At 44.5% G+C, this 14,961-nt stretch overlaps 1 protein-coding gene and 1 long non-coding RNA gene across 12 annotated transcripts in view; one reads left to right on the top strand and one right to left on the bottom strand.

The window, feature by feature from the left end:
* The window catches only part of FBXO34 (F-box protein 34), a 93,240-nt gene that overhangs the window by 69,445 nt on the left and 8,834 nt on the right, over window positions 1–14,961 (top strand). For 6 of the 10 annotated variants that reach the window (XM_032770363.2, XM_075065786.1, XM_075065787.1 and 3 more), the window contains 2 exons: window positions 1,133–1,331; window positions 7,051–9,778. In XM_032770363.2, the coding sequence (XP_032626254.1) occupies window positions 1,255–1,331; window positions 7,051–9,235 (2,262 nt within the window). In that variant the 5' untranslated portion in view covers window positions 1,133–1,254 and the 3' untranslated portion in view covers window positions 9,236–9,778. The other 4 variants (XM_075065788.1, XM_032770368.2, XM_032770369.2 and 1 more) reach the window with 4 other exon arrangements.
* LOC116819024 (uncharacterized) lies at window positions 2,516–14,009 on the bottom strand. 2 transcript variants are annotated; one of them, XR_012655853.1, is made up of 4 exons: window positions 13,950–14,009; window positions 12,692–12,789; window positions 10,474–10,669; window positions 2,516–3,803 (listed from the first exon to the last, which is right to left on the bottom strand). It is a non-coding gene; the product is annotated as an uncharacterized LOC116819024 (long non-coding RNA). The 2 variants fall into 2 exon arrangements; XR_012655852.1 differs by lacking the exon at window positions 13,950–14,009 and having other exon boundaries at window positions 12,692–13,763.

Here is a 14,961-nt window from a genome sequence, read left to right as displayed (position 1 = left end):
TCGGCAAGTTCCTCCTCCTGCCGGGAGATTCTGCTTGTCTACGCTACCAAGATTTTGTTGTGAGAAAGGGGCAGCAGGAAGAGTGTTGTGCAAAGCAGTTGACACGGATAGAACAACCTGCTACAATAAATGGTAAATCTTCTGGGTCACAGCGTTACAGTTAGCTTGGAAAAATGGCATTCCTTCACTATGGCGTCACTGCACATTGTCCTCTAGAGAGGAAGCAAACAATGCACTGTAGAACAAGCTGTTGGCAGCTCACATTTTAATGCATGAGTTTTTCCAGGTCTCATGTGCTGGTTCACTTTTTCCTTCTAGGTTTCAATTTTGAAGGTGGCTGTTACTGTCCAAATGTTAATGCAGTGCTAATATCGTCTGCTGCAAGGACAAGGAGCGAAAGGAACAACCTAGTACAGATTTCAGAGTAGCAGCCATGTTAGTCTGTATCCGCAGAAAGAACAGGAGTCCCTGTGGCACCTTAGAGACTAACAAATTTATTTGAGCATAAGCTTGGAGTGGAAAGCTTATGCTGAAATAAATTTGTTAGTCTCTAAGGTGCCACAAGTATTCCTGTTCTTTTTGCTAGTACAGATTGGAAATACTTCATGGTAGCTTTGTTTTGGCTAATTTGCTGTCTTATCTGTATGTGGTGTTAACAGAGGACAACTTCCACAAAGTTCTAAGGCAGCCTGGCAGTACGTGTTTGTACTTTTTGAAATTCAGTATGTCACTCAGCTTGGAAAGCTAGCATCATTTTCTGGCAGTCTTGACGATTTTACTGCTTCAACATTTTAATTTCAGCCTTGAAAACCATACCTCTGTGCAGTGCCATTAGGCAGAAAGCATAACGGAGCGTGTGTGGTGTTTGCAAAGGCCTTTGAAGATGTAAAGCATGCTAAGTGCTGTTGCAGCCACAGGTAGAATCAAACCTTGTGAGTACATCTGACTAGCTTTTCCAGCACGTGGATGGTTGGTGGTGGTGATGATGTATCTTAGCACTGCCCAGAAACCCTGATCAGGATCATAGCACCATTGTATTGAGTCTTGTTCCTACACCTAATGTAGGAAGAGTCCCTGCTCTGACTAGGCTGTGTTCTAACAGTATCGTTTGTTTGTCTGTTTTGTTGCCCAGTTTCTAGGTGGCAGAGAGACAGTGAAACACTGTGTGGGGCAAGAAAAGCGGTTACGGGAGCCTGCATATAAACAGAGATGGATTGGCTGTGACCTCGTGCCTTAGGTGGGGAGATCGTTATTATGAAGACTTCCTACAGAGCTGGCCTCCACAGGGAACCACTGAATTCCACATCCTCTACATTCCATCAAGTCAAACGGTACAAAAAGACCCCATTTGGGCCATGAATGGTTACCACATGTAGGCCTACTCCTAAATTACCTGCGTTGTGTGCCAGTCAAACTCCTAAATAAAACCCTGGCTTTGGAGAACCTTTCCCTTTAAGTGAAATATTCGCAGTAGTTCTAATGACTATGGGGCACAATTGTTCCTTAATATTTTTTTAATTAGATAACAGCAGCTACATCATTACTGCTGCTCGGGTCCTCGGAGAAGCCTTTGGATTTTTATTTTTTTTTGTAGCAACAGCTGTAACTTTAGGGGGATATGGCTTTGAAATACAAATATAATTGGAGAGTGGATTGCTGTAGTAGGATTTGAAATACGCAGCGAGCTTAAAAAAGCTAGCAGAAATACCAGTAATCGGTAGGGTGGGCCGTCTGCCTAGAGAGTAAATAATTAGATTAGTACAACCTTAAATTTTGCTTCAAGCAGACACCTGTTTCTCTGATTAAATTCAGTTGTGCCCTTCTTTTTCAAACATTAGTGCTTACAAGGCAATTGAGAGCATCTGTGTTGCTCTTGCAAGACTCAAAACAACTCATATTGATGCATTAGAGAAAATGCAAATGACAAAAATACAGCGCTGAATTCAAGCTTAATAATATAAAATGTGTTTCTCCTTTTTTAAAGATGTTGAAATCTTGTAATCTTCCAGACTCTGGAGGGAAATTGTCAGCTTTCAGCTTCTCATACCTGTGTGCGTGTGAAACAAACAAATTCTGTGTAGTACCTTTCTTGACTGGGTGGAGGGGACAGATGCTTCATCAGTCTGTTATTGACCTACAGCCAAATCTTGCAGTCTAACTGCAGCAAAACTCCCACTGACTCCCTGGGGAGGGGCGGTTGTCTCTGTGATGATCGGTAAGAATGCATTGTATCCAGCCCTGCTTCCTCCCACTCAGTGTCACTCTCCGTACACCGGGGGAAGGGTAGTGGGTGGTATAGAGCCAGATATGCTGACTTTATGCCACCCAGAGATTGCCCTATGCCACGGGGTCCTTTGGAGTGCTCTGTAGAGCAGCTTTTAGGCTGCTTTGCCCTGCCTGAGCAGGGCAAAGGGGCAGAAGCAGGGCTGAGAATCTGGGCCAAATGATTTTGGGGGCTTCCAAAGCTTAAAAGTGGTTGACTAGAACCAAAATGTGTTTTAATAATAACTAGCTCTTACTCTGCATTCTTTATCTGTAACTTTCCAAATGCTTTACAGAGGTGCTCTGGATCATTATCCCCATTTTGCAGATGGAGAAACTGAGGAACGGGAAGGGGAAGTTACTTGCCCAAGGTCATGTTTAGCAGTTGGTCCAGGCAATTCATTTAGACTCTGTCCTTTTGTAATCTACAACACTATAGAACTTGCTGCAGACTAGAGCTGGTCAACAAAAAAATTCTTCTCCTGTGGCAAATGTCAGCGTTGAGGGAGAAATGGGAATATTGAAATGGTTTGGTATTCGGTCAAGATTTTTTTGATTTGGAAGTGCTGCTGTGGTGCCTCATGGTCTTGTTCTTCTCTATAGGTGAGATGGAATCTCCCATCGTGTGCTGTGGCCTCCTCTCTTGAAACATGAGAGTCCCTGGCCATGGTGCATTCTGCGGGATGTAGTCTGACTGAGGAGCCTGGCCCATAGAACAGAAAAACAGTTTAGATTGAGAACTTCTCACCAGCTGTACTACAGACTTCTGCTCTTATATCTAAGCTTTCACGGAAAGTAAACAATTTCTTTGGTTTCTGAACCTTCATCATTGTGGAGATGACCTTCCAAATGTAAACTGATGCAGTAACACCTACCTGAGTCCAGAGGCAGCTTGAAGAGTAGCTCTTAGGTCTTCTCTAAAGGTGTATTCTGAACTTGTGTTAACTAACACATGGTAAATAACTTGGTTAAATCCTAGTGAAGACAAGGCAACGGTTATAGTTTTAATATGAGTCAACAGCACTTTTCCAAGCGAAGATGCACCCTTAGATGCTCCATTATCTCAATGGCTTAAAGGTAGAATAATGATACTTTAAATAACATAGCTAATTATTTTACTGCTGATCCTTTTCAGAAGAAACATCCAGGTAATGTTCTTGCCCACAGTCCCAAACAGCCTCCCTGGGGCCCAAAAGCCCTAACTGTCCATTAGCCAGTTGCGAAAGCTTCCAGCTCCCACTTGATAATGTCTACAATGTCATTGTCTTTGCAAAAACATCTGAGACACCACGGTAGAGGCAAACAAATTGAATTTAATATCAGCATAAATACCACAAGGGGTAAGACCCTGATCTTGTGAATCACTCTTTTGTTTAACTCATTTAAAAAATGCTCAGTTTAAAAAACTTACTTGCAGCTCCTACAGTAACTGGCCTGTAGCAATGGAGTGCTGCAGAAATTGGGGCATTAAAGGGTGTCTAGGCTATGGTTCATATTATGAGCGAGTTCTGATGAGAAGACTCTTGTGTCTTTTGTAGCTTCTAGAATTAGAACATGTGCTGTTACTCTAGGGGTGGGGAAAATGCTTGTTGGTTCATCTAAAACTAGCTCTTTTTTCTAATCTTCACATTTCCATGGATGAGAACTTTTTTCCAATAAACCTTTTGCTGTAAAGTCTGTGAAATTCTTTTAAAATGCAGCTTGCTATCTCCCCAGTGGCTGAAAATGTTGAGAAACAGATGCCACCCCCAATCTGTTGCTCAGATGGAATTACAGTGCTTCCTTATCACTGTCTGAAGCTATTAGGATTTTCAGTAATTCTAGATAGAGACACAGTATAATTGAACTCTGAATTCAAATGAGACAATTGTTCTGGCAATAAAACTTAACTAAGCTTCCTGATGTATGATAGAATTTGTTCAGCCTTCAGTAGTATTCTCCACCTCGTTCACCAGTAACCTAAATACTGGAGGAAATGTGAAAACTTAAATGAAGAATCCATAATAGATGAGCTGTGATTTTTCTTTTTCTCTTGCCATAAACCAGAAATAGCCTTGAGCAGCTGAACCAGTTCTGCTGACTAAGCATGTTGGAGTAATTAGTTCAGTCCTATTTTATGAATTTAAAACCTTGTCTTACTTTCAGCGGCAGTCTCCTTAATGAAGGATGTTTTACTGATTGCCCTGCTTAGTGCATGTCAGAAAATATGTGAAAAGGGAGAAATGAGGCTCTGTTCGATCTTACAAATTTCCTGGCACTAGAAATTCCATTTGGGAATTTTATTTTGTACTTCCAAATTACTGGACTCCAAAAGGCAAAAATGTCTATGTAACTGCACCTTTCTCTCTGCAAGGGACCTGCAGTTCTAAGTGGCCAGAAGTTGTTTTATTTCTAGTGGAAAAGGTGACACTTCAGCAGCGCAGTGCAGTTCCAGTATGAAGAGGAAAGAGTGCCACCTACTGTATCACAGGCACAACTTTCTGCATGCAGCAGCCTGGATTTTTCTGGGAGGTTTCTCTTCCAGGAAGTTTAGTGACCTCTGACCCTGATTACTTTCTGAGTGCAGCCTGAGAGGACACAGCTGATCCTAGTGTTGTGTAGTTGAGAAACCAACTTGGAAGGAAAACAAAGGACATGGTCATAACTTTTGGAAGAGGTGGTCTAGATTCAATAAAGGAGTCAAAATGGACACCTTGAATTGCACCCAGAAGAGACTTAGCAGCCACGTTCTGTACAAGCTGGAGCTTCCACATGGCCTCAGGGTATAATACCCCGTGGTGCCTATTGCACTAATCTAGTCGGTACAAGCACATAGGTGACTGTGGCACTGTCTGCATGTGACGAGAGGTTGCGATCTTCTCTCCACACACAGGCTGGGAGCAGGGGGAGGACGGGAAGGTGGTGTTGGAGGATGGGAAGATGGTGTTGATTGCTTCTGCTGCTTGACTCACTGAAAGCAGCAGAGGATCCAAGGGACCTCTTGACCGTGCACCTTCTGGGAAGGTGGGCTAGCCTGTCCATCAGTTCCTAGTGTACACAGCATAGATCTCAGGTTTGGTGGGTATCACATACTCTTCTTTCCCTTCTGCCACTAGGGCCAGGGTGGTGAGCGAAACTGAAAAGAGAAAACAGAGGCAGAGCCCCCCTCTCAACAATGTGAAAGGCGTTCCCTCACTTTGGACAATCTGTTGCAGTGACTCAGTCTAGAACTGTTGTCCTCAAGCACCAATGCATTTTACCCTGGCAATTGGAGTTGAGGAATCTTAGCTTCTAGCAAACGCTCTTTGCTGAATGTCCTACTTTTCTCCTCAGAGGCTGGGTTCCTACCATAGGCTGAGTTGAAAAACCAACTTGGGGTGGCCCAAGTGTAACTGAAGCCATCATACAGAGCCTCTGTTGTGATGTGTGAGAAGGAAGGAGCCCAACTAGCCTGTTGGGTCTCAGGTTGGATTCAGTAGCCTGACAATTAGAAACACCTCTTGTCTATGGACTGGGCACATTTGATCTCTAAATCATTCCATGACAGCCACCATGGAGCTCCATAATACCTTTAAGAGAGTCTTCCGAGTAGAAAGGCAAAGGTAGAGACGCTGGTTTTGGAGTAGCTGTCAGCTCTTGCTAGTCAGTGGTTTTGGTCACTTGTTGCAAGCTGTCCCAATGAATTTGATGGCATTTAATTCCCATTTAAATGAACAGGAAGAGAGATTATTCTAGTTTCAACACAGGCTTTACAATGTAAAAATGTAAATCTGTTACCATGGAAACATACCCTACAGCTGTTCCTGTAATATGCTCATGTGACAGTCCAGTGAGACCAGAGACTGAAGGCTGCTGGTAATTAGTCCTGCATCTCCCCCATGGCAGTGTGGATGCTCCCCTAGGCCTTCCTGCAGCTCTAGGTTTTAACCGAGCAGAATTATAAATGTATAAATGCCCACGGGGAAAAGAGGTGCTGAGTGTAATGCTGCTGTAATAGAAATGCCCCTTTTGTTCCAGTAGACGTCTACTTTATAGCTGTTAGATTCGCAATATAAAAACTTCAGCTTCATCATAATGCGAAATATAGAGACAAAGAAGTGACTCTTAATTTGACATTTAGTTGTTTTCCCCCCTGTAACTTTTTTTCAGGTTTACTTTGCACAGAACATTGATATCTCCATAGGCAAGTGCAGTTAATTGGTTGTTAACAACATACTAAGGGATATTGTTGACTATAGGAGGTATTAGCAGATCAGAAATCAGGTGTGATCTTTGTATAATGCTATAATTACAATTGCTAATTTCTCTACTCAGCTTTAATCATTCTTTGTAAAAACCCTTTTCAGTAGATAATCAGTGACTGGATATCAAGACTGGGGAGAGGAGAGAAGGGGCTTACAGTTTGGCTAAAACATGAATGGATCAGAGATCTAGACTAAATCAATAGTTACAATGACTGAAAGCTGTAAGAACTGGGTGGAACCTAAAATGCTTTGGGGAGACTGTTTATATCTCAAATCTGTTTCCATGACATTTTAGAGAAATTATAATGGAACCTTTCCGTGGTCATTGGGGCTTATCAAAGCATTACCAGGGTGCTAACGGCCATTCTCCAAGGGTGAACTGCAGTGACATCACAGGCTGGGGACATGACAATTGCTGCCCCTGCAGCCATTCTGGTGCCTCTCCTGCTCTGGCCCCCTCCTGTGGCTCCTGTCCCCTGTGGTGGGCCTTATTCTTATGACACACATTTGGAGGAGGTGAGCCCTGGGCAGCTTTTACAATAATTCCTTTACTTTTGTTTTCTAGGGCTTCTGGCATGCACTTAAAGCCATACCTCAAATTACAGAAGAAAGAGCGATCTCTAGATATAAGCCAAGATTCCCTGAGAGGCCTGCATATGAGCCATCAAAGGTCAGCACAGGAGGAAAAGTATACGAACAACTGCACCAAACTGAGCATTTTACCTACGTCCCCGGTCGTGACTTCCTCTCGAAAGCCTTTGGGAATTATTTATCCTAATGCTATGTGCAATATGAGTGGAAAAGCTCCAGCAGAAAGCCCAAGTGTTGAGAAGAAGAAGAATGCCCCGTCTGCGACAATCCACCAGGGGGATGAGGGGGAAGGACCGTTAGATATCTGGGCTGTCGTGAAACCTGGGAATACCAAGGAAAAGATTGCCTTCTTTGCAGCCCAGCAGTGCAACAATAGGATGGGCTCAATGAAACTTAAAAGCACCTGGGATATAGATGGAAGATCAGCTAAACGAAGGAAGAAATCCGTGGATCTTATAAAAGCAAAGATTCAATTAGAAAGGATGAGAGAGGCAAACAGGAGGTGCGCCCAGCCTGAGCCTTTTGCATGTGGCATTGAGCACTGTTCTGTACATTATGTTAATGACAATGGTGAAGGGATATTTCCAGGCCGATCCTTATCTGTAATTGAGATGGTTGCTTTTCTAGAACACAGAGCGAGTGCTTTGCTGGCCGACTGCACCAAAAACTGCACGAACGCTTCTACTACAAGGCTGAGTGGGCAATCTAAAGGTGCACTTCCTGCTTCAGATCCTTTCTCTGTCCCGGGGTCCTGCGAGGTACATTCTGAAAAAGGGACCTGTGGGAGTGGTGAGCAGCAGAATGAGCCCATGCGTGTGCTGGACATGGTTGCAAAGCTTGAATCTGAGTGCTTGAGGCGCCAGAGCGAGCGTGAAGCAGGGAGCCTATCCAGGAACAACAGCTTCCGGAGAAACATAGGGCGGATGTTACTGGCGAATGGCACGCAGTCTGAGTGTGACACCGGGAAAGTATCTTCCAAAGTCCTTGGCCAGGAGGTAAGTTTAAAAGATCCTGTTACAGTGGATGATGATGGACAGAGAACAAAGCATGTCCCTTCGGCTGCTGATGAATTATGGGAAGGAGCTGCTTCTGGTCAGCAGTCCTTTCCAGCAGTAGCAGCTGTGGATATCCACATGGTGAACATCAGTGTCAAGCTTGGTCAAGAAATCTCAGTTAGACCCGGCAGCAGAGGTGATTCTGAAATGATCGTGGAACCTCTGGGGTCCATCCCTTCTGCAGGTCCAGGAGCTGTTGGGCTGTCGTCAGATGCCATGCAGAGCAAGAGTACGACTGTTGATTGTTCGGCTAGAGAACCTGTATCTATTCGTAATCTGAATTCGCATCCGATGAAGAGAGAGTCTTTATGCATCAGTATATCAGTCACCAAGACAGAGAAGGGGTGCAGGAAAGAGCAGCCTTCTAATATTAGCTTTGGTGAAGATCCATTTCCAGGGAGGCTGTTCTTTCTGCATCCTGGTCACCACACCAAGCAAGAACACACAGGGTTAAGGGAAAGTACTAAAGAAAAGCCAGGAGAAGTGGGCCAAACTGAGGATGCTGCTGACAATAACAAAGTATGTGAGATCAATAGTGTTTCCATAGAGCCATTTGCACTTTCACTATCTCCCATGGAAAGTGCTTTGCAGATACTTGACACTTCTTGTCTGAAAAGGCAGGTGTCTCATGACTTTTTGGAGACTAGGTTTAAAATTCAGCAGCTTTTGGAGCCTCAGCAGTATATGGCCTTCTTGCCCCACCACATCATGGTTAAGATCTTCAGGTTGCTCCCCACTAGGAGTCTAGTTGCTCTTAAATGTACTTGTTGTTACTTCAAATTTATCATTGAATACTACAACATAAGGCCAGCTGATTCCCGCTGGGTCCGTGATCCACGGTACAAAGAAGATCCTTGCAAGCAGTGCAAGAAGAAGTATGTGAAAGGGGATGTGTCATTGTGCCGGTGGCATCCCAAACCCTACTGTCAAGCTTTACCATATGGCCCAGGGTATTGGATGTGCTGTCACAAGTCTCAGAAAGGCATCCCTGGGTGTAAATTGGGTCTTCATGACAATCATTGGGTTCCTGCCTGCCACAGCTTTAACCGCACTCTTCACAAGAAAACCAGAGGAGGAGCAGCAGATGCGGAAGAGGAATATTAGTGCACATACACTTTCTCTTGGGAGGAGGAAATTTTCATGCTCTGTGCTGTTTACAGTGTATATAATTGTGTTTTCACAGGGCTATGAAACTGCACATACTTAAACACAAGAGCCTTTACCTGTCAGATTAGAGAGCTTTTAGCCCATCATTGTAAATAACACTATTAAAAACAAATTGTACATATAGAGTCTACAGCTGGCTGAACAACTTAATCACTACAATGCAGCTATGTTAGTGTTGCGGCTATAGTCATGTGTGTTTTTAAGTGTCTTGTTTCAAAATCTGTATATCCTGTATAATATATGAGCGTTTCTGAGGAGAAACTCTAAATAGGTAAAGGTTAACTTGTTTAAAGGATCTTCAAATGATTTAACTGGACAACCTTAACGTTAGACTAGACCAGATATTTGTTATGGTAGTGTAGCAGTGAACAAAAGAGAGGATTATTATTGTATAGGCAGAGTATAAAGAGGTTCTTGTCTCCCTTACCCATGTTGTCTGGTTGTTGTTGTTTTTTTTACTTTAATAAAATGTGCATTCTAGATCTGCCTTATCCGACTTTCTCTTCTCGTACAATCTGCCCTGGAATAAAGTGATGTAAAACTTCAGGCAGTAGTTCGTACTGTGGTGTAGTTCAGAGGGAGAGAAAAAGTGTCTTATTTCAAATTAGTTTAATATTTGAAAATCAGTTTTAATGAATGAATTCCTCACCCCACCCTTAGCTTGTGCTCTTTGCTCCCTGCACTGGAATTAATGTGGAGACAGCTGTTGAATTCTAAAAGATACTTTTAGGCTATGCCAACTGCAAAACTTTAATTGGGTAGAATTATGCTGAAAATGGTACTGGCTGGCTAATCCTGTAACATCAGCTTCAGGTCCCCCTCAAGCATGGCATGGTTCCTGCCAGAAGCCAGGCTAAACCATGTATTGTGCTCAAGATGCTGGGTTGATCACACTTTCTACAGTGGGTGTTTAAATGCCGTTTTGACTGTGTCCAATGGCTTGGGATCTGAATTAACTGCATCGCATAACTGCCCCTAGCAGGTCTTGGGAGCCGGAAGTGCAGCTTGCTGTAGGTACATAGCATGTGTCCTACTCTTGTTTGAACAGCAATTCCATGCACCAGTGCATCCTCCTGAGGCCTGACTGCTCACAGTTGTACTTCTTAAAGTCTGTGACCTGTTAAATTTTTAATCTGTGTAATTAATTGCTTTTAATGGGGATTTTGCACACTTACCCAGAGGGCAGACTAGCTCCTGTGTGGATTTCAGCAAAGGCCTGTTATCTAACGATAAGGCTGAGAGAATAGTTTCCATAAGAATCCTGTTTTTGCATCACAAAGTCTTTCAAAACAAATCCCCTTGTGACATTTTCCATGTCAGTGCCATGGAGGCAGAAATGAAGAACTGCAGCTGTCCACCCATGCTTCCCTTCTGCCAATGGGAATGTGAGCGAACATGTGAGACGAGCACTTTTCCAGAGGGAGTTTTGCCAAGCAAAGAGCAGGCAGAGCCATGTAGCAGTCACTTCATTTTGAATGCAAGCCTCAGTCACAGCAAATTAAAACATTCAAAAGGACCAAAAAAAGGAGGGTCTATAAGCTGACTAGGTTAAGACTCCTCGGCAAGGGGCAGGGTAGGGGAACAGCTAGCTGCCACAAAACAAAGTGTCAGTCTGGGTGCTGCTTTTATATGCCCAAACAAGGCTGAGGATGTGACTGACCAGGATCACTGGGAATCATGGGCTCCAATTCAATGGGATCAAAATACATCTTGTGGGAGAGGAGCCCCAATGCACCTTTAACAGACCTGGTGTTATCGTGATATTCTACCCAGCCTCTGGCAGCAAAAGTAACAAGCAGTCCAGGCTGGAGCCAAGGAAGGCCCTGCCTCCTGCATGGCAGCCTAGAATGGTGCTGCAGCAATGGGTTTTGTTTTATGGTATTAGCTGCATCTCAACCACTACCTTCATTTCCAACCATAGCCTAAGGACTAGCAGCTGAAGGTGAGAGGAGAAATTGGGTTCCCATGGTGGCTAGTCTAAAAGCATCTCTGTGCACTGTGCTGTTCACTCATGTTCCTGCTAGGAAAGGTAGCTGGCTTGTGTTTATGTCTGCACTGCAATTAGATGCCTGGACCAGCTGACTTGGTCTCAGGCTGCAGTCTGGGCTCTGGGACCCTCCCACCTCACAGGGTCCTAGAGCCTAGGCCTCACCCTGAGCATCTACACTGCTCTTAAATAGCCCCTTAGCGTGAGCCAGAGTCAGGTGGCATGGGCCAGCCACAGGTGTCTAATTGGAGTGCAAACGTATCCTAAATCACTTTCCTGTTACTTACATGGATGGAAAGGGAGGGTGCTGGCCCCCTACTGAAGGGGTTGAGCATTTTTCTCTCTCAAAAACGGTATGGAGCAGCCCTTCTTCAGCTGTTTCTGTCCAGCACAGCTCTGATCATGCAGCACGATATGTTTTTAAGAAGTAAAATGTTACATTGAACTAATCCATTACCACAGACAAACCATTCCTCAGGGCAGCTGTCAGTGCTGTGGAAATCAGTAGGTCTCAACTCTTTTGGGCAATTTGACCTTGCTGCTGCTCTCCTGGGGAGACTTCCCATGAGCTGGGCACAGCAAAGGCCATGACAACACAGGGGAGAGAAAAGGGGTGCCTGACACTTATACTCAAGCGAACAGCAGCAACTGCATCCTGTGGGGAGGAAGTGGAAGAGTGGTGGTGTCCCTTGTTAATTTGTGCTGTGACTTCACCTGCAGGCAGGGGCCTGGCTTCTCCAGCCACAGGGGCACCAGCCCACCTAGAGAAACAGGAGTGGTGAGGTGATATCTTTTATAGGACCAACTTCTGTTGCTGAGCAGGACAAGCTTTCCCAGAGCTCTTCTTCAGGTCTGGAAAAGGAAATCCCAGCAGCTCCGCTACATGCAGGATGGAACAGATTGTTTAGCGTAAGTAGTTAGCACATATAGTAAAGGACCATTCAAAGGCCATATGCTAAACAAGCTGCTCTGTCTTGCATTTAGCTGTAATGCTACGAGTTCCTTTCCCAGACCCAAAGATGATCTGTGTGTGGCTCCAAAACATCTCTCACCAGCAGAAGTTGTTCCAATAAAAGGTATCACTTCACTCACCTCGTCTCTAATATCCTGGGACCGACACAGGTCTAACTACTACCAGTAGGCAGGTGCAAGTTCTGCTCTCCTTTCTATTCCCACTGGAAAGAGCTGTAAAACAGCCTTAGAAGGGATTCGGGGTTATTTGGCTTTGAGCTTTAGTTGAAGTAAGGAAGAGGGAGATTTCTCCTCTTATCCCCTCAGAAATGAGCAAAGATAAGATAAAATGTTGTAGTTTCAAAGCAGCCAGGCCGAGCTCTACGAGGCAGAAATAGCAGCAGCAGCAGTCAGAGGAAAATATTTTGTAACTAGATACAGGTTAGCGTGATCACCTTTGGAGCAGTGTGGGGGATCCTGGTCACCTTGTTAGGACAAGGCAGTCATAGGAATGAGACAGTCTGAAGCCTTCAAGCAAAACTTTCCTTGAGTCCTGGAGATAAAAAAAATTACAAACCAAAGGGGAAAGAACACAACTGCTGCAGGATGCCTGAGCTAGCAGGAGTGACAAAGGCCATCTGCCATCCCACCAGCTGAACCCGTGCTTTAAGTAGCTGGGTGCATTGAGCACAACTTGCATATTCTTTTCCAATAAGCTGTCTTGGTGATTATATGGCTATTGCACATACGTAGACTCCTTTATCAAACCACCTCATCCGCCCCAAGGAAGTCAGTTCTCAGTCTGAGCAAAGGGGGGAAGAACTGAGCCCCAGCAATTTGCTAAATAAATGGTAAATTCTAATTCAGGGTCTGAGATATCTTTCTTCCTCCCCCCACTTTATGCAGGTCTGACTTAGGGCTGGTCTACACTACAGGCCTGTGTTGGTAGAAGTGCGTCGCTCAGAGATGTAAAAAATTCACACCTCTGACCTATGTAGTTCTCCCCACCTCACCCCATACGTAGACAGCTGTCAACAGGAGAGCTTCTCCTCTCTACATAGGTACCACCTCCTGGGGAGCTGAATTAACTACACCGCTGGGAGTGCTTCTCACGGCAGCATTTTCACTGAAGTGTTACAGCAGTACTGGCTACAGTGCTGTACAGGAAAATGCCCTGAGAAAATTCAGGTCTTGTTACATGTGAGGGATTGAGTCTGTGCACTGGAGTCAAAGTCCCCATTGCAGGTGTGTTCAGAGCCAGGACTGGGATCAGCCCAGTCTGTGAAGAAGCCTTTGGAAATACATTACAAATACAAAACTGCACTCCTTTCCATGATTTTTAATGAGATCTTAATTTTCTTAAGGTTAAGCTGCTGGCTCCTGTCCCAAACCCTCAACATCTCCCATGCTATCCCTCCTCCCTCATCCACACAAGTATTCCACTGCAATACCCTCCTCTCTGAGGGGCCAGACACACAAACCCTCTGCTCCACGTGAAATGTCACTGCTAAAGCCATCTCTCCTTTGCATCCTTCTGGTGCCTCCCCACCTACCATCTGCTGGTGCATCAAGTTTAACCTACCATTCCCCTCCTTCAAGGCTCATTCTAGAATCTACCCTTCCCCTTTGCTCTTGTCTGCCTCTCACCCAACCACTTCCATACATTCAGTCACATGGTTGCCTATGAATGGCACAACCCTAGTGTGAGCTCACCTGTAAGGCCACTGCCCTCTCCACTTCTAAGTCCCTCTTGCAAACCCATTCTTGTGTTGCTTGTAGTGAATCAATCTGTAGCCAGTTGCCTTTTGAGTTCCTTGAGTTACCTGCCTGTCCTGCTCACGGGAGCAGGGACTATCCCTCTTTGGATGGCTGGAACGCACCCAGGCCATCACAGGTATGACTACAAACTAAATGCTAGAACAGTAAGAGTGCAACCCTTACTGATTAGCAACACCACACCACTTCACGGAACCAGGCACCTTGAATGGGACTGGCTGTCAGGCATTTCTGGTTCAGTTTGGTCTCAGACACCCCTCTCTCAGACTTTTATGGTGAGGTTATTGACCTGTGACGGCACTGCCTTGCGGCAACATGCAGCCAGGAACTTTTGAGTAAGAACAAAAAGCTGGTACCGATCAGCTTCTTGGGGTTGGAGAAGATGGAAGCTGATGGATGTTGGTCTGGATTGTCAGGCACAGATAAAGAAACCCTGAATGGGCCTAGCTAATCTTTAGAATCACCTTTGACTCCAATACTTTTCATATTGTGATAGTCCAACAATCTAAACCATAACCGCTCAATGGCAGAGACCAGCTCTCTCTGCTTGTGCTGATTCTAGCATAATGCAGTCTGTATCACAATTGGGGCTTTACATGTTAGCATAGTAACAATAGATGTAATTTTAAAAGCTACCTGCACAAAGAGTATCTGCTTAAAGTTACCAGGTAATATACGGGAGTATTCTCATGGATGAAAAGGAAATAAACATTCATGAACAGCATTTGGCAATGTGACATATTTACCCAACACACAATATAGTAGATCAAAGCCAGGTCCACATGAGAGACTTCCCAGTATGGTAATGTCAACTAGGGAGGAATTTTTTTCTTGGCAACATTTTTATACCAGGCAGAGCCTCAGTGTAGACAAAATTAAACTGGCAAAAAAGTGCTTCTGGCAGGAAAGCGCAATGTGCTTGGCAGCAGGCTATACCAATATAACTGTG

Source organism: Chelonoidis abingdonii, chromosome 4, assembly GCF_003597395.2.
Source record: "Chelonoidis abingdonii isolate Lonesome George chromosome 4, CheloAbing_2.0, whole genome shotgun sequence".
Taxonomy (NCBI): domain Eukaryota; kingdom Metazoa; phylum Chordata; order Testudines; family Testudinidae; genus Chelonoidis; species Chelonoidis abingdonii.
Note: the sequence above shows the minus strand (reverse complement) of the source record. Positions and strands in the feature narration are given on the sequence as shown.